General features: G+C 40.4%; 1 protein-coding gene across 1 annotated transcript in view; it reads left to right on the plus strand.

Annotated features, from left to right (window-relative positions):
* LOC109485931 (unconventional myosin-IXa-like) overlaps positions 1-18,499 on the plus strand; it is a 65,734-nt gene that overhangs the window by 34,455 nt on the left and 12,780 nt on the right. Inside the window, exons 3-13 of the mRNA XM_019789637.1 lie at positions 6,755-6,895; positions 10,445-10,587; positions 11,563-11,726; positions 11,985-12,081; positions 13,097-13,174; positions 13,424-13,498; positions 16,022-16,106; positions 16,379-16,485; positions 16,849-16,975; positions 17,140-17,258; positions 17,605-17,746. Of these exons, the coding sequence (XP_019645196.1) occupies positions 6,755-6,895; positions 10,445-10,587; positions 11,563-11,726; positions 11,985-12,081; positions 13,097-13,174; positions 13,424-13,498; positions 16,022-16,106; positions 16,379-16,485; positions 16,849-16,975; positions 17,140-17,258; positions 17,605-17,746 (1,278 nt within the window). The remainder of the gene's footprint in view (positions 1-6,754; positions 6,896-10,444; positions 10,588-11,562; positions 11,727-11,984; positions 12,082-13,096; positions 13,175-13,423; positions 13,499-16,021; positions 16,107-16,378; positions 16,486-16,848; positions 16,976-17,139; positions 17,259-17,604; positions 17,747-18,499) is intronic.

The raw sequence follows: 18,499 nt of genomic DNA on the forward strand, positions 1-18,499 counted from the left end.
GACAAGCCTACCAAAGTGCCATAATTGCTGCCCTGTTGGGTTATTGGTCATTTAGTTCTAGTAAGTGTTATTCACAGGCAGAGCAGGTGTCCATCTGTAACATGAGGCCAGTACGAGGTTGTAGTTTTAGAATACTGAGAGGGAAGTCTGAGTTTCAGCATTCAGGTCATACTACATGCAGGGGAATACCGGGTAAGTTAATTTGTCTGATAAGGGCGCAGCTACAATGAGGAAATTGCTGTACTTGATTACTTTTCTTGTTTGAAAGTAAATTCATAGATTGCTCAGACCGATGAATGCATGACCGTAAGAGGACCGAGGTGTCTTTCCACATCATGGTAGTAAATTCCACTTCTACAGGTAGAGAGTTTCTCTTCCTGCGCATGCTGGGTGTCCAGAGTGGGGTAAATACAATTGAGTAATGAGAAAACCACATTGAAATGAAAGTGGCAAACCCTTTGTGCAGCAATGAAACAATGTTAAGAGCTGGGGCTGTGTTGCCATAGGGATATAGAGCAGACAGATGGCCCTAGCACAGAGGGGGGACCACAAAATGATAGTGTTCTTGGTGTTTCCAGCCTCGCTGGAATCATATATCTATCCCCTTATGTACATGTATTGTGTGGCTGAAACGTCTGTCACACATACAGCCAACCAGCCATCCAGGCTGCTGGTTAGAAGCTGGGTGCAGCAGGTGCTTTGTCTTGCCATCTACACTGGCTGGGATAACTAGATCAGTATAGTTCCTGCCTACATGTACCACAGAGGGTGGAATGTGCTGGCTGTGTGTGCAACCTACTTAGGCTTGGCTGGGTTCACAGTTGCAGAAAGTGTTAACTATGTTGGGTAATGTTGTTTTATTGTCATTCTTGAACTGCAGTTATAATGATACTGGATTTTTTTTTAAAGTTGGACCCTTCTAAAAGTATGAACATGGCAGTGGATGCCAACAAAAGCTGCAATGGCTTTTATGTTATTGCTTTATATGTGCAGCAGATCTAATATAATGCAATTATTTCACTAGAAATCAGATTCAGTTTGTGCCATTGTGGTCAGTATGATGTAGAAATGAAGATAAATGGTGTAGAGGTCTTTGTTATGCACCAACTCAGACCTAGAAGCTGGGAGAGTGACTGAGTGGTAGAAAGTTGGTTGTAGCTTGTAAACATTGTTTACCCTACCTTCTAAAGTCTATATTGTAACTTCCTGCCCGAGTAAACTATAAGTCATGAAGCATGTAGTGTGAAAGTTCCTTTCTTTATTCTCTGGCTCCGTAAAGTTTGCTCAAGAAAGTGTTTGAACCATTACAGGGCACCATTAATGTCAGGAGAACATCCTGGCAGGGGATTTTTGTCTGACAGGGTAAATCTCAGGTGTCAGCAGAGGTTCTAAGGCAGATGACAGCAGCTCTCACCCCTGGTCACTTGACCTGCATGGTTGGATGGGGCACATAAAAGAAATTCTGAGGGAAATTAAAAGTGCAAATTCTTTAAAGTCCATAGTGTCAAGGGGCTCCATTAGGTCTGAAGGGCTCTCCATGTTACCAAATGAATGTGCTCTCCGGCGGTGGGTATGGTATTTCCTCTTCACGGGCATGACTAAGTCACCCCCTTCCTGATGTAGTACAGAGCCTCTTTTGTGGTATTTCTGTGATTTTAATGATTCTGACAACTGCCCCTAGATCTGTAGTATCAGTATCAGGCAGAACTCTTTTGGCTGGCTCTCCAGACTGCTAATTACATTCTGACAAGTGTTTGGTGTTGTTTTCCTTGGAGCAGCATAGACTCCTGGTGGTCTGAGTCAACAGCGTGCTACTTCAGTTAGACAGGTGGTCTTTCCTTCTAGACATTATCTTACAACTTTGGTTTTGACAAGAAAAACAGCCCGTTTTGAAGTTGTGGTTACCAGGGAAGTGTTTGAATCAAACAACTTCAGCACTAGTCTTGAACCCTATGTCTTTGATGCTGGCACCTTTTGTGCGATCTTTAGCCTTACTTAGGTCTCCTGGTCTCAATGAATCATGATGGAGCAAACAATTTTTATACATAAGACAAAAGGAGCAATACTGACAAAATTGTCATGATTTACTCTCAATTTCTCATAAACCTTGTAAGTGGGTCGATTATAAGCTGTGGGGGTAGAACTTGTAAGAGATATCTCTGTCCACATTCTGGTGCATCTTATTCTTACCTTTCTAGATATTGGCCTTATCTTAAGTACCTGCAGAAAACTGGCATCTTCTTCTATTTACCGGTAAAGAATGGACCCACCTGGTGATCAGAATCTGTGGGTGTTGAATGAAGTTCTTGAAAGCAAATTCCACAAACTGGGGTCAACAATTTGTACAGTCTTTTGCCTCTAGATCTGTTGTTCAGCGCTTTTTGTGTCACCTCTATGTATTAGAATTGAACAAGTTGTTCCGGTGGTGTATCTATGACCAAAGCTAGTGGGTGTGCTATTCACATTGACGTGGCAGCCTCTACTGGGATTAGGTTGACCTAAGCTTCAATGGTCTCGCTCTTTGCATCTTTCTGTTGAAGTCAGAAGGGTAAGCTAGTCACAAAAGGTGGAAATCAGAAAATGTCTGTTTGGAGACAAATGTGGACCCACGAAGGCCAAGGACTCTGTTAGTTCCTTGGCTCCACCTACACTAGTGTACTGTAGGTACAATGATGGCTACCAGTAGAATGAATGGCAACATATTTGAGGTAGATGGTAGATTGGACTTGTTCCTCAACTTAATATTGTTCCATAGTCAGACAAAGTTGTAATTGTAATTATGATATCAAACCTGATGACCACCAAAACACAAAAAACATGGTCTGATGACTTAGCCTGGGTACCATCCGGATTTTCGCTATATGCTGCTACGCAACGCTCGAAAAAGTGATTTTTTCGAGCGTTGCGTTTCAAAAATCTGGATGGTACCCAGGCTACTGATGACTCTGAATGACAAAGTGCAATTACGTATACCCGGTAATACCCTCCAGCACATGTATTTTTGTCCTGGATACAGGGTCGGTACCACAGCTGAACTAACACTTGAATCATGCATACATGTACCATTGTTAATGTTATGAGCGAAGGATGAACAGGTCATCTTGGGTCATCAGGAGGGATTTTTGGGATCTGACCCTGTTACAAGGTCATTATGTTGGATGTCTGTGTTTCTGCCAAGGAACCTGGCACTGACAGAGTGGTGGTGTTCTGGCATCTGGAGGTTTATGTGAGTGTGTATGGTTGATATGAATATGATTAGATTTATATAGTTGATTGATACACTTGTATCAGCAAACTTGACAGCACTTGCAAATCATTGGATTCAAAAAGATATCCTGTACATAGAGTTAGCTCTCCTAAACACTGGGCCTCTTCAATGTTGGCTTTACCTGGTGTTGATTGTTGTAAGTTACAAAGCCCATGACATGTGCAGGTGTGTGTGCCTCTGTGTTGGGTAGGGCTTCAGGTGTACTGCTGAAGCAGTAAAGTGCCAGTCAAGATGTTTGTACAGCCCCAGGTTTGTGTTGGGTAGCTAGAACTGTTAGAGAAGTTACAGCACCACACACAGTACCTCCCAAGTTGTGTTGGTGAACTATCAGGCATCCGGAATGTCAAGTGGACTGGAGACCCTTTATTTGGGGTGACATTGCTTGTAACTCTAGGTCAATAGTGTTGATGTTACAGCATGGTTTAACCTTGTGGGTACTCTGTGATGTTGAAAAGAAAAGTTTGCTGCCTTGTCCTCTGCTGTATTGCTGTGATCTTTTGTTACACGTATCCAGGACTTCCACTTTTCTTGCCCCAGCCTAATGATTGCTCCCAGAAAGATTATGTCCCACACAGTGTATCATAGATGTTGGGAACTTTTCCTGTGCCACATTAGTGCAGATAATCGGCTATGTGTGTGGTATAGCTGAATGTTGTGCACCACTTGCATGTACAATGTATGTCAGCTGCTAGCTGTAACTTTTGACTCAGCTAAGTAGGACAAGTGTTTATTTATCTACTAACAGCTGACTAAAGTAGGAGACAGACTGGTAGAAACAGAAGACTTCTTGATTCAGATTGTACTAGGATGGTTATATGCAGCAAGGTATGTATATTCATGGATGGGTGTATAGTGTATTAGATACAGGCTAACTGATACAAGAACATGTACCTTCTTTGCTATTGTCATAATTGTGTGCATTGTATCCATGTAAGTTAAGGGGATGAATCATAAAAAATTCTGCATACCAGCCTTGTGTGTTTTTCATTCCTTTATAATTCATGATCAGCCTCAGCACATTTGCTATCCATTTGTCCTCTTCCAAAGAGCATTCCAACTGAAAAGTGCACATTGTCTGCACTCTCTTCTATGCTCAATTGGCTTCAGACTGATGATTATCTGCATTTCCTGACCTGGAAACTTCAAAGGGCCTGCGATGACTCTAGGTATCAACCTTGCACAGGTGGCAAATATGCTGGATTACCTTTTTCTTAAGGGTGGAATAAAAAGTCTTTGTCCTAAAATTGTTGTCTTAAGGCTAAGCCTTCAGGTCCGGATAAACTTAATGACTTCAGGTGGATAGCCTTTTGAACCATTTGTTTTGAATGTATACTAATAAAAGCAGAAAGATGGGCTTTGATAACATTTGCCTTGCATTGTTGCAATGTTAAAAGTATTCGTCCTTTCCAAGCACATTGTGAAAATGATATATTTTCTTGCATATACAGTCTACAGTTCCTTTCCATCCTTCCTTTGTGTATGAGTCTCAGTTGTTATTTGAGAAGTTCTAACAGGGGTTTTGCCCTGAGGGAAGACAGCAGGATTGATGAGTTGGCCTTGTGATTTGCTGGTAATGAAGAAAGGAAACCCTAATGGACCTGAGGGGTTGTAGTAAGCACAGTTGACATTCCAGCTGTTACAAGACAGGGGTATTACAGCCTTCAAATTCATTCAAGGTGGACTTTATTATAGGTTATGATCTTAGTTTGTTACGTTGGATGTCAGTATGGGGTCTGTAAATTATCCTTTTATCTCTTTTGTAGAGCATACTCATCTAGTGTAATCAATGAGCACATCATGATCACAAGTATAACAATCTGTCAATCAAAATGTACAATGAAGGGCTTTGTTTAGTAGTATTGACTAGGCATTCTTCATACTGGATTGGAAGCCCAGAACGGCTTAAAAACCCTTGATAGGTGGTAGGCAGGACAGTAAACGCACTCTGCCTACCATGGGATATCTATTATATAGCTTGTACTAACTAGTAAGATGTTTCAGTGTTCTATGAAATGTTGAGATGAGGTGGACTACTAAACATTGTAATGTCATTGCTATATTTTAGCAGCTGGTAACTGCACAAGGGTTGCTTGAGGAGACTCTTTTGCAGAATAGGATACATTCAAATATGCTTGATATATCACAGGTCAACTGTTGAACACAAGGACAGAGTTTGAGATGCTAATTTCTTTTTCCTGCCTGAAGCACTACTGGGATATGAAAAGGCCTTATCAGCACTGTCCAGCTATCTAGGTTATCCTGCATACAGAGATTTATCATCCTGGAGTCTTCCTGTCATGGCAAGCTCCATTTGAACCAAGTCATCTGCTTGAATTGTCATGTTTTCCAGCTACACAAGCATGTTCTTTCACATTGACCTCTGTCCTGTCATGTTTGGTGGTGTGGGCTCTCCATCATGTGGGGTAAATTGGTTTACTCAAGGTCAGTTTGGCCGCTAATTCCTCATGAATATGTCCTGGCAGGTCTGTGGAGGCGTCCATCAATAGGGACTTTGTACATGTAGCTATCTCTGTGAGTCTGTCCTTCCTCTGATTTCATACAGGTGGCCAGTGTACTGATTGACCCTGCCATATCATAGGTCAACTGTAAAAAAAATTACAATGCATTTCATCACTTCAAGGCATATATCAGGCATATATAAGGCATGACTGGGACAAAGAGGTATTCTGTGCCTGCACTCCAAATGGACCTTAACAAGTCTGGCAAGTCACCAGAGTTTATGAAAGAATTCTAAAGCAGCTGTCTTCCACAAGCTTTGCCAAAAACTTTTAATGCATGGCTGCACCATATAGACATTACTAATAGCTTAATTGGCAGACCTTACATCTGTTAACTATCTAACCCCTTGGAACCAGGTGATGACCCTTCCAACCTGTCCTCACCTCTTTATCAAGCCTATCTGTCCCAGGATTAACTTGCCAGTAACTGACATTCCTGTCCTGATTCATAGCAGGAGGTGGTCAAGATAAAGACCTCCCCAATTGATTTTAGGGATAGAATTTTAGAACTTGATATGTCTGGGTGATAAGTTATGTCATGTGGGGAGGCTGTGTCCTGGATCCATCAAGTGATGATGAACTGGATGAGTGTGAAATTGTGCCAAGAAGTTTGAAGGTTTACACAAAGGCTTCTTCCACATATCTTGCCCGTCTGGGCAAGGGAAATGACTTGAAGTCTTGAATATCATGCGCATTATTTTGTATATGTTTGATTCACATGTGACATGTGAATCTCTGCCATTTACATTGTGAGTTATCAGCGGTTCCTTTTTCTCATCACTAAGAAATGGATACAGTTGAATTGAATCATCCTGCTGATTATCTTTTTTTCTTACAATTCTTCTTGTATTTGACTCTAAGGTATTAATGGAAAATTGGAAGAAGAAGACCTATCTAATATTTAGAACATGACAGATATATATCTATTGATTCCATAATTGATAAGTTTCATTTTCTTCCCATGCAGCATCTACCTCAGATGATGTTGAACTGTTGAGAGAGCAGCTGAAGTCCCTGGGTTCGGAGCTGGCATCCATCCGCTCAGCCCTCAGCATCAAAGGAGAGGACGACACCAAAAGTCGCACCTCCAGAATGTCTAGTCGGAGAGGTGAGTACTTCAAAGTAGTGTAATTATAGCTTTTGTATCTTATCTTCTTTGCTGTAGATCCTATTGGTCATATAAAACTCTCTATCCATGAAAGAATATGAAAAAAATTATTTGTTAACCTTTATCCACAGGATGATGGTTAGTACAAAAAGTCTACCAGCCAAAGACAGGTAATAGGATTATGGTTAATTATAGAGATTTACTGACCCTGGATATTGCTGAGGGTGCAAAGCCTGTCCAAACACCTAATACAGCAAGTATGTTAAAAATCTGCTTTGGAAACAGGTGTTCTTTTTACTGTCCCGTGACCCACATGCCCCTAGTATTAACGTCACCTCCTCTTATAACAGGAATCTCCGTACAGATTGCCCAGATTGTAAGCCTCCACCTCTAAAACTTGACCTTCTCCTCTAACCTGTAAACAGACCAAGAGGAAAGTGTGTTGTTTATATGGACCTTGTCAGTACTGTGGTCTGACCCTGGTACTGGGGCACATTCCATGCATGAGTGGGGACCTGAGCAGATCAACCTGGGAGGACCCCATACAGGATAAAAGTCTCTTCTCTGTAACATTAGCCAGTATTGTGTAGGGAGGATATTAGAGTTTTTTTGACACAATATACTTAATTATGGATGGACCAGGAAGGCCTGTAGAAGCAGACTGTCCCTTAGAAATTTGAATACTACTGGGAACAGAACAGGAAATATTGGGGATCAGCCTTTCAATATGGAGCTTAATGTAGCAGATGACAATTTTGTAGTCGTGCATACCATGCTTGATAGTAGATCAGCAGACTTTTTCCCCGGGCACCTGGGAAAAAAAGACTTAAGTCCAAACCCACTGCAAATGTGTAGGCTGTCAGATTTTCTAATGTAGATTATTATCATAACAGACAAGGAAAATAGTATAAATGATAGAGTGCAGCACTTTTTGTTCCTTTGTAGGGGTGTTGTCCAGCCTTGTAGTTCTGTTTGTACTCATCCATGGTCATAAGCCACCAAGGCTGTCCATATTTGCTGTTATACAGAATCCTTTCAATGGGAAACTTGTCCCATTGTGCCAGGTGCAACGGCAGTGATGTCGGCTCCTTTAGAACTCCCCCCCACCTTCATCCAAGGTAGCTTTGACAGTGCTTACAAGTTATACCTTCTGGCTAGGTACTTGGATTACCAAAAATGTGTGACATATCAGGGGGTTCAAAGGAATACAAAGCACAAACATAAACAGAACAGAGGCTCTGGTATGTTTGTTTGTTTAATTAGAATAACTGATACTATTTGCTGTAATAGAAACCCCAAGGTTGTGCAAATCATTACCCCAGGGTCAAGGTCATCTAGGTCTTTGTCCTGTCCATCTTACGTACTTGAGCTGTTTGTGATCAGCTGTAGTTGGGAATCATTCTACTGTACTGCACAAGTACAGTTTGCTAAAACTAGAACTAAATGAGACAAAGTATGTCTAGCAGAGGTATTCAACACTTCTGTTAAGTTGTAACATGGTGTCCAGACCTGTACTGTCTTTATATTCATTTGATTATCGACAAAATACTGGGATTCCATTTAACTTAAGTTAAAGTTTGGAGACAAGATGCACACTTCTATTAAAAGGAAGGGGATGGGTGTAACATGCAACATTTCCAAGGTCAACATCCAGACAAAGAGAAAATTGGATTCCAAAGGCACCTTAACCTTAAGGGCAGATCACCTGGGTGGATCAAACGAACAATGTTTTCTACTTTTTACCAAATCTACCATCATCCCTTCTCATGCAAAGCCATTCAATTGCCATGTTGTTTCCATGGTGCTAAGTGGATCTTGTCATCTGTTTCATCTCCATAATGGAAAACACTAAATGAAATTTTACCAACAGAAGTGTAGGTTCTTTTTATTCCTTAATGTTTATACTTCCCCCCTAATGTTCATTCCATACATGAACTTATCAACGTTCCAGCCATTTCATCCTGTTTACACGTCTCCTTCCTGTTAGGGGTACTATGCTAAGTGTTCTGAGTTTCCCCAAGACGTAAACACAAGAATTCCTTTCTGTAAGAACTTAGAAGAGTCACCAAGGTTTCTTAATTGAGTCTTGGTTATATGCTGGAAAGACTGATTGGATTGTGGAGAGTGAACTGAAGCAGGTCGGTCCACTCCAGAAAGGGCTTGCTTTAATAGATGTTGTGTAGATGTTGTGATGTGAAATGATGTTGAGGAGCAGTGAATCATGTGGACTGGACAATCACATGTACAGGCCATGTGCTGTATAGGTAAGGTTTGTACATGTTTGACACTATACTTGGGTTTGAAGTTTCGTTATCAAGTTGTATCCTTTGACATAAATGAAGAACTGAAAGGATAAACATGATTGTTGTTGCCAGTATTTTGAAAGATACAATATTTCTGGGATATCTGCAAGTGAAGAGGTGAGGGGATGAAATGTTATGTTAGTTATTGTTACTGAGCATTTTGCAGATTATTTCATCAGCTGTTTGAGTCAGAAAATACGTATGACCCACACATTCTGTTACAGAACATACAAGATCAACAAATCCACCCTACTTGAACAGTCTGACCTTTGTCGTGCAGCTGCTGCTGGTGTAGTGTTTATGTGTTTAGTGTTGGGTGGTAAATGGTAACATCAGGACAGGTGCCTTACTGGATGGTTGGGTAATGATGCAGTACAGGTTCCTGTTTTGGAGGGCACCATGATGACGGAGGCCTCCACCCCCCTGGAGATGTTTGTGTCTGTTGTTTGGACTCTCTCTCAACTGATATCATGTAGAAGAATTGGCTCTACAACTAGTTTAAAAGTTATAGTATCATAATTTAAGACGTTGTATAGTTGTAACTTACATGTAAATCACGAGCCATGGACATGTACTCAACTGTATAGGACTATTGCTTTGGTGGTTGGCTGCTTTGTTGTTTTCAAAATTGCTCAAATGAAATCAAGGAGGTTATGTAAGAAACAAACTAGAAAAAACTCTTGAAAAATATTGATAGACTTTGAAAGTTTCTTGTATGTCAATAGCTTGCACGTGAAGGCCAATTTCTTTCTGCATTTCTTTCTGATACCACAATTTTTGTTTTCAATTTCACACAACCCTTACCCCATGATCCTTTCCATATACTCACTAACCAGTTCATAATGAGCTAAATGAGTGCTAAATGAACAGGAAAAATAGCCACGTGGGAATTGATCAACCTCTAGGGATTTGAGATTTTGGCAAGATACAGAAGAAAGAATTGAGTGCTAATGAATTAGAAGTAATGACAGATGATTGATAGTAAGTAGCTATTTTTTATGTTATGTGTGGATGTCTAACCCTCGGAAGTTGGGGAACAACAGACGATAAACCAGATAGTGAGTGAGAGTGAGTGGAACAAGTCTAGAGGATGTGCAGTATTGTCAAAAGAGTTACAAATTGGTACCGTAGACTACTGTAAAGGTTTTTATGTTTCTTTGGTTCTAAGGAAACTGAAGGATAGAATACAATTATGATTGTGCAGTTCACAGTTTAAATGTTTTTTTTGTTTATCAATTTTGCCCAGGTTCTCGGCGAGCGTCTGTGTGCAGCCAGTCCAGTCCAGGCCGGTTCTCCCACATGACGGACCTGATCCACCTGGCCGGCCCGCTGACAGAGGACGCCATCCTCCGCACTCTGCAGTCCAGATTCTACAGCGGGGAGTACTATGTGAGTGGTGAATGCTTTGGAGACATTTAATGTTTTAGGTGTAACTTTCATAGAAGTTTCATATTCACTTTTTGGGTAACCATCAGGTTTGACACTAGGCATTTGCAGAGTTGGTTTGTAATTCAAAATCATATTGTCTAACTTCCCTATTATAACACAATTACAAAGTGTGAAATCCTGCTGAGACCACCTGTTTGACAGGCTGATCATCTTAAAAATGTGATCTTTATTTCCTCCTTAGTGCTCTCTAGTAATTACCAAATGTTGGTATTATTATCAGTTCTTTCCCAGGACACAGTGGAATTCCTTTGGTCAATCTTGATAACAACTCAGCATTCCATTACTGTATGTTTCTAGATCTGTTATATTGCTGTTATGCTGGAATTCTGGCTTTATAATTCAGTCACATTAACTACTACTTATATTCCAGGAATGTTGCAAGATTGGTCTTGAATTATGCAACATGCATTGGTACTGTAGCATAGTGGGCACTCATCTTGCACTTTATTGCGTAACAACAGCAAAGATAACTGACATTACAAGCAAATAAAGACGTCCCGCATCCCACTTTCTGTCATCATACTGCAATAAAAACTACATAAAAGTTTTAAGGTCATAAATGAAATTCCAGAATGCCATACTGGAGATGGCCATGTGACAAGATGGGGTCTAATTAGGATGTCTGCACTCTGAAATGACAGTTTTTACATCAATTCAAATTTCAATGGCACTGTTTGAATTTTCTGCAAACATTACCGTACTTACCGCTTAATGCTTACCAGTTACAAACATTACTAATATTACTTGAGTAAGGTAGATGAAGGTTAAAATGTTTGAGGATTAGAATGATTCTCATTTTATTACTGGTATAAATCTTTAAAACTTTTCATTGAAGTAAAGGCTAATGTTATTTATTATATACATGTATGAAGAATGTATGTCAGTTTCAAAATACATCTTCAAATCCTGTTGCAGACCAACATAGGACCTATCACTGTGCTGGCAAACCCCTACAACTGTAGCTTTCCTGATGTTGCACTACACGCCGACCCCCGCAGACACCAACCTCTGCACAGGGTGGCGAAGGACACTGTTAAACAGCAGCTGGAGACTGGCCACTCACAGGTCGTCATCTTCAGGTGGGACATTAGAATATCAAGCTCACATGTACAAGTTTAGCTACAAGCAGACAGTAGAATTAGTATGTTTGAAATTTATTTTAGACTATAAGATAATATATGTACCAACCTGTACTTTTTTGTCAGTTACCGACATTTAAAATGCTAGAGACCCAACACCGTTTTTTTTTTCCACTCAGCCAACTATAGCCCTGGTAGGCTATTATGCCTAACTACTAGTGTTTAGTGTTAATTGTTGTATTTTTGTTTCCCCAATAGTGGTGAGAATGGCAGTGGGAAGACATACTGCTCACAGCTACTGCTGAGACAACTGTTTGATGTGGCAGGAGGAGGGCCTGAGACAGATGCATTCAAGGTAAAAACACTCCTCCTTTTGTCATCAATACCCCAGACTTCTGAAGTTTGGACTATAATTGAAATGACAATGCTCTGAGTCTGAAGCAATAGGTAGGCTGATAGTCCCACTTCAGTGTTTATAACTGTCATTTGACTTTATGTGATGGACCAGGAAGGATTGTTTTGGGACTGTGTAAAAGGTGCAATATCCCTGCACTGAACATCTCCCACCCACCATGATTCTTACAGATCCATTCAATCTTCTCCCTTGTGCATCCTTCAGTTTCCTGCTACTGTCCCCTTTCACATATCAAAAGTGTGTTTGTCCCTTCCTACTGTTGATTTCCTGCTAAGCCACTTTCTGGCTCTAATTTCCTCTCTGGAGGCTGAGGTAATTACTCTGCCCACCTGATGTCTTCTTCTTCTCATTATGAAGATGTCAATTGGTTTTCTGCATAGTGCCTTCCAAAGCTCAATACTTGTGAGAGTGTAGCAGTACAGAATTATACCTCCCAAATGCAAATGGCATGATGAGAGAACCATTATAGTGGAAGCTCACCTGAAAATGTCTTGAGGTGGGGCATTTCTTGCAAAAGCAAAGAAGTTTGTAATCTTTTCAACAAACACCATACTATTCACACTCTTTGTGAGGAAGATTATACCCCAGAAGTAGTTCTTTGTGGAGTGGAGAGGAATAATGCTAGGCAAAGTGCTGGGGTGGGGCCAGGGTTGTTCCAACAGGTTGGAAATAAATGGCTGTTAAAACTACTTTTACAACTTACAAAAACATTTCTACACAATCTGTCTGGAATGATGAAAAGGTTTACAGAAAATAAGACAGCATCTTTGGAAACAAATAAATTTGGAGATATTGTGTACACTACAGCTGCATGTCCACAGTGGTAGCCAAATCATAGCTGTTTCTACAGGTGCTATACACATGTATCTTCAGTCTATTTTGTTTTTACTTTAAAACTGATAATGATTTTTTCCACACAATTTTGTTAGAAATACTGATCTTGCTTGCCTTACAGCACCTGTCTGCAGCCTTCACTGTCTTACGCTCCATAGGAAGTGCCAAAACTGCCACCAATAGTGAGTCCAGTAGAATGGTAAGTTACATGAATTATTATATCATTGTGTACATCTAGATCTTGATTTAAAAGTACATTATTACACAGAGAACAATAAATATGAATCATCTTCACCAACTACTAGTACCTGTAGGATATTGATTATATTGTTTGATTCTGCAGCAGTGTTTTGTATAGTAACAACAAAGAAGGTATCCAGATATGTTAAGCCACAGGGGAAAATACATGGAATACTGACTGACGGAGTTCCTATTTTCCCATGCACAGGGTCATTTCATTGAAGTGCATGTAATCGATGGAGCCATCTACAGGACCAAGATTCACTGCTACTTTATTGATCAGGTAATCATATGTAAATGTCAACTCTAAGTCTAGCAGGTTTCCCCATCCCTACCAAATTACTAATGGAACACTGGCATTGCTGCAAATGTAAGTTTGAACAGCAACTAAGAGGCAGACAGGGATTTGTCTCCAGTTCTGCTTACATCAGACATAGACAGACAAAGGGGAGAAAAATCAACAAGGATTACAGAGGCACCAGGCATGGGGAGATCTTTATCCCATACCAGGTAGGGGGTGGAATTAGAACATCTACCAGACCCAACAGGTACCAGGATAGTGGGGGCTTATCTTATCTATACATTCTCAGGTGAAACTCTGGGCTAGGTCAACTTACACAAACTGTTTTAGTAAGCCTTTGTGTCACAAACTAGGCAGCATGCACAAAACTGGAGTTTTGAATTATATTCCTGCCAATGCTATGATAGTTTTACATGTAGTGACTATATTTTTGAGAGGTATCCCTCAGTATATGGACCAAGCACCGTCTAGTAAAAGCTTCACAGAGTCCTTGAAAATCAGCTACAATGCAACTCTTTGGTAGTATCATTACAGCAATGAAGTACATGATAAAGATCATAATTACTATCTTCTGTGCTGGTCCTTGTGCATAAAAAGTATTATTCCCAATAGCAATTTGCTTGATGTTCTAGATAGGAACACATGGCATCTACGTATACTACCAGACAAACATCTACTGACTGAATTACTCTTGATATCAACATTGACTCTATGCATTATGCAGCAGTAGAAACAAAAGCATCAGAAAAACCTCCTCCAATATGTAGATAATCTCCTTCATTATCTGATTACTACCCTCACGCAGACCCGCTGGCCAGGGATTAGGCAGAACCATATACTCTATCATTAGTCAATACTGTCCTTCATTTCAGGATGTGGGGAAGGTTAAATGTTTTCATGAGTAGGTACTGTACTGAGGAGGTACTGCACTGAGGAGTTTGATTGGAAATTTTCTAAATAGAAAGTGATGGTGGGCTTTTGCACAGACTGATTAACATGGTATAGTAGGATGGTTACTCAATATTTTTCAGAAGTAAATATTATAGATTAAATGGGTAATACTTGGTATTAAAGAACGGTTTTTCAGCCCATACAAACATGACTCAGCATGTAACCTGTATGGTAAGGGGATGAAACTCCCAGGTCCTTCCATCCTTATTAGTGTCCCTGATGTTGCTCACCTACATGTATTTTTAGCAATCCTGACCTTTACCTTTATTATCTTCTTTTCTAACTATGGGAATTTGCAATTTTCATAAATGACTCTGAGGACTCAGCAATGTTGGATGGACAATGGAGGATATAGCTTGTCAAACACGTTTGTTTCACCCAAATTACCCTGAAGACCAGATGCATCATGTGGAGGTTGACACTGCTAATCCCCTGTCATCACCTATTGAAAAGTCACATTGTCGTGTAATATTTTACCTGTCCTCTAGCAAATATCAGATTTTTACAAATTGACGTTGGCTGACAACTTTAATCCCACCCTTCACCCAGTCCATTGTGCTATATTGATACAGAGTGAACTAGCTGACACTTGGAGGCCGATAAAGAAGTTGTGACATTTTGGAACAATTTTCTGATGAACTAGTTTTGCTCCCTTTTGAGTCAGCCTTTGTAAGGTGAAAGAAATAATGATGCAGGTTCATTTTTCAAATGTCACTGCTGTGTTTTAAACTTACTGTGTATTTTACATTGAAGTACATGTGTGTGAAATACACAGAACTGAAGAATCTGAAAATCCTTCTAAAAGTATCCATCTTTTTTTCTTGGACCTTTCCTTTGTCCCATGTGAAATCTGTGGTTATAGCAACCTTTACTTCAGGCTTATAATAAAAGAAATATCGGCTTGCATTGAAACCTATGGCGGGTCCTGGTATATCATATTTCCATATCTACCCTCTAACAATTTGAGTTTGCCATTCTTTGATATTTGGTCCATTCCACCTTATTAGTTTCAAATTAGTCACTTCTGATTGCCCTCAATACTGAAGCGCCTGGGGCAGGTATTCAGTTGAAAACCAAACCGATCAGTTTATTAGCTGCAGGCGCTGTATATTGTCCTGTCAGGTCATATTACATACAGGGTCATGCAGATGAAGTAGATTTTGAGCAACATGTCAAAAGTACAGAACAAAGATACCTCAGGTCAAATTGCAGACTATTCTACTGTAACAAACTAATGTCAACAACATGCCGTTCAGATTTGTGACACACGATTTGAAGACCTACACACCCATGTTAGATGACCTAGTTATAAGATATGCAGAATGTCAGAAAGAGAATGAATGCTCCAGGGCCTAAAGGGGTGCACACCTGCAGTAGGTAACATTACACCAGTATGAGGCTAAATGTCAGATATTGAAACCACTGTATTGTAAACATCCTTGAATCTTGTATTGTTCAGAAAAGCGAAATGGCACTCAGCTGATTGAATATGGAATAGGAATGTCAGCATAATTGGCACAGAATCTGATGTGGCTGAACACTCTTGTTTTCCAGTCCAGAGTTGTTCACCCTGCCAGACATGAGAAGAACTTTCACATCTTCTACCAGATGTTAGCTGGTCTAACACCCGAGGAGAGAGGTGAGCGTGCTCTGGTAATGGCTGCTGCCATAGTAATACAATACCTATGCACTGTATGTGCATATGTCAGTATAATTTCAGTGATCTTATATATTATTCGGAATCGGGAAGGTGATTATGATCTACAAAAGATCTACAAAATGGTCAAATGGTCACAATTTCTTACAGCACGAATCTGAACATGTACATGTACATGTAGTACCTTCTATGTGCACTAGGGGGCCCTTCTGTACTGTTCAGAAATGTCTCACCAGACTGTGTCTCTCTTCCAGTAAAACTCCACCTGCAGGGCTACTCTGCCTACAACCTGAAGTACCTGAGCTGCGGGCAGCTCCTGTGTGATGACATGGAAGACAGATACAGATTTGAGGCCTGGAGGGTGAGTTTGGGAGAATGTCTTTCTTTCGCAATCTTTCTCCTGTGTGATGACATGGAAGACAGATACAGATTCGAGGCCTGGAGGGTGAGTTTGGGAGAATGTCTTTCTTTCGCAATCTTTTTTCCACCATCTCTTTATCACATTATGCTTTGCCTCAATAGAGGACGACTGCTATACCTGACTTTGCCATCACTAGAGCTAAAATAGTTTGTATAAGATTTAGTAATGCACAGTATTGAATAATATTCTACAAAAAATTGCTTGGTTGTATTGAAGCTTGACCAGTGAAGATAACACTCTAACATGCTGCTGGTTGTCTTGTTGATAACATTGTTCTAACCTATCATCTGTCCTGACTTGCAGAGCTCCCTGTCAGTGTTAGGTATCCCGTTTGCTGATGTGATGAGGGTGCTGGCAGCAGTCCTCCTGCTGGGTAACATCGAGTTTGTTGAGGGAGATGGACTGGAACTGGATGTGCAGGGGAATAATGGTGAGATATGACTGTAGATACAGAACATAGTATACAGATGGTGATGATGACTGAAACTCACCATGAACAAGATTTTCTGTTGCTACATGTAGAAGATTGTTTTCTGACTGTTCAAACACTTCATGCTTCTGGAATGAGTAATGAGTTTACTTTTTGTCTTGCAGAAATCAAGTCAGTTGCTGCCCTGTTAGGAGTGTCGGGTGTGTCCCTGTACAGAGGCCTGACCACCAGAACACACAACGTCAGAGGACAGGTCTTCAAATCACTGGCTGATGCTGCAACTGTAAGTCACTTCTCACATGCTCTCCAACTGTTGAAAAAAACGTTGCCTCTTTTGTGCATGTTACTTCTCCATCAGTTTGTGTAAACCACTACTAGAATCCAGTCATTGCATTCTTGACTTAAAAACTGATTACATGTACATGTATATGTACAGAAAGGATGGAAGTATCAGTACTGTAATCTTTGTCTTTAGTACAGACTTAGCATCAATGTGCAGGTGGCTCTGTCAACAACAATTTAGCATATTTTATTGTTACAAATATGAATAACTCTCCTAAAGAAAGCAGTTTTGATTAACAGTATCAAAATGTTTACATAGAGAAAAAAAAATTATTCTTTCTATCCAGGCTAACCAGATCCGGGATGCGCTGGCCAAAGCCCTGTACTCACGAACCCTGAATGCCATTGTGCGCCGTGCCAACAGTGTGAGGAGACCTGCTTCCAACTCAGGAACCAACAGCAGTGACAGCAGTGAGTCAGTACAGAACGGTGAGTCCTAACTGTCACTCAGACGTTGTGCAAAAGGAACAGTTTATAGAAGATAACATTTTGCAAACCTGTTGCACATCCTGGTTGTGATCGAATTTTCATATTCATCACCTTTAATATGTGTAGAATAAATTTTACACAAGGGAAATGCAAAGAAGTTGTTGAAGTAATTGGTACCTTTCTAGGAAACTGATTGGTTCTGGTTCAAGATTTCATTAGTGGGGAAACTCACTTGATAGGATTTGTCTGTCTGTGGTTCAGACCCAGACATGGTCAGACATGCTGTCTGGAACTGGAATTTCCGCCCCCAAAGACGCCTACTTGGAAAATAAGAAATTCCACTTTAGTTTGTCCAAGTTTCCAGACAAGGTATGCCTGTCTTAACAAAAGTGTCCATGTCAGTTTTTTGGTATAACCCTTGCAATACTATTAGTCTGGAATCTAATGTGGTACATTTTATCATGATTGTGTCATAAAGCATCCAGGTGTAGAAAAGTGTTGAGTAGTATTTAGTGATGAAAGGATCACAGACTCCATCTTCAAACATTGAGTGAGTTTCACTTGGTGATGGCCCAGTGAGGCACATGATGGTGACAGCTGTTTCTGTTTGATGGAGGTCAGAAGTGATGTGTCCAGAGACATACCTACAGCACGCATATCCTGTCTGGAGTACTTGAGTCTATACATGTTAGGGTCAGGCATACCCTCGAAAGAGTTAGAAAGTCTTCTATTACCAAGTGTTGACTCATTTCC

This window comes from Branchiostoma belcheri, unplaced genomic scaffold, assembly GCF_001625305.1.
Source record: "Branchiostoma belcheri isolate BF01 breed outbred unplaced genomic scaffold, Haploidv18h27 scaffold11, whole genome shotgun sequence".
Classification (NCBI taxonomy): Eukaryota; Metazoa; Chordata; class Leptocardii; order Amphioxiformes; family Branchiostomatidae; genus Branchiostoma; species Branchiostoma belcheri.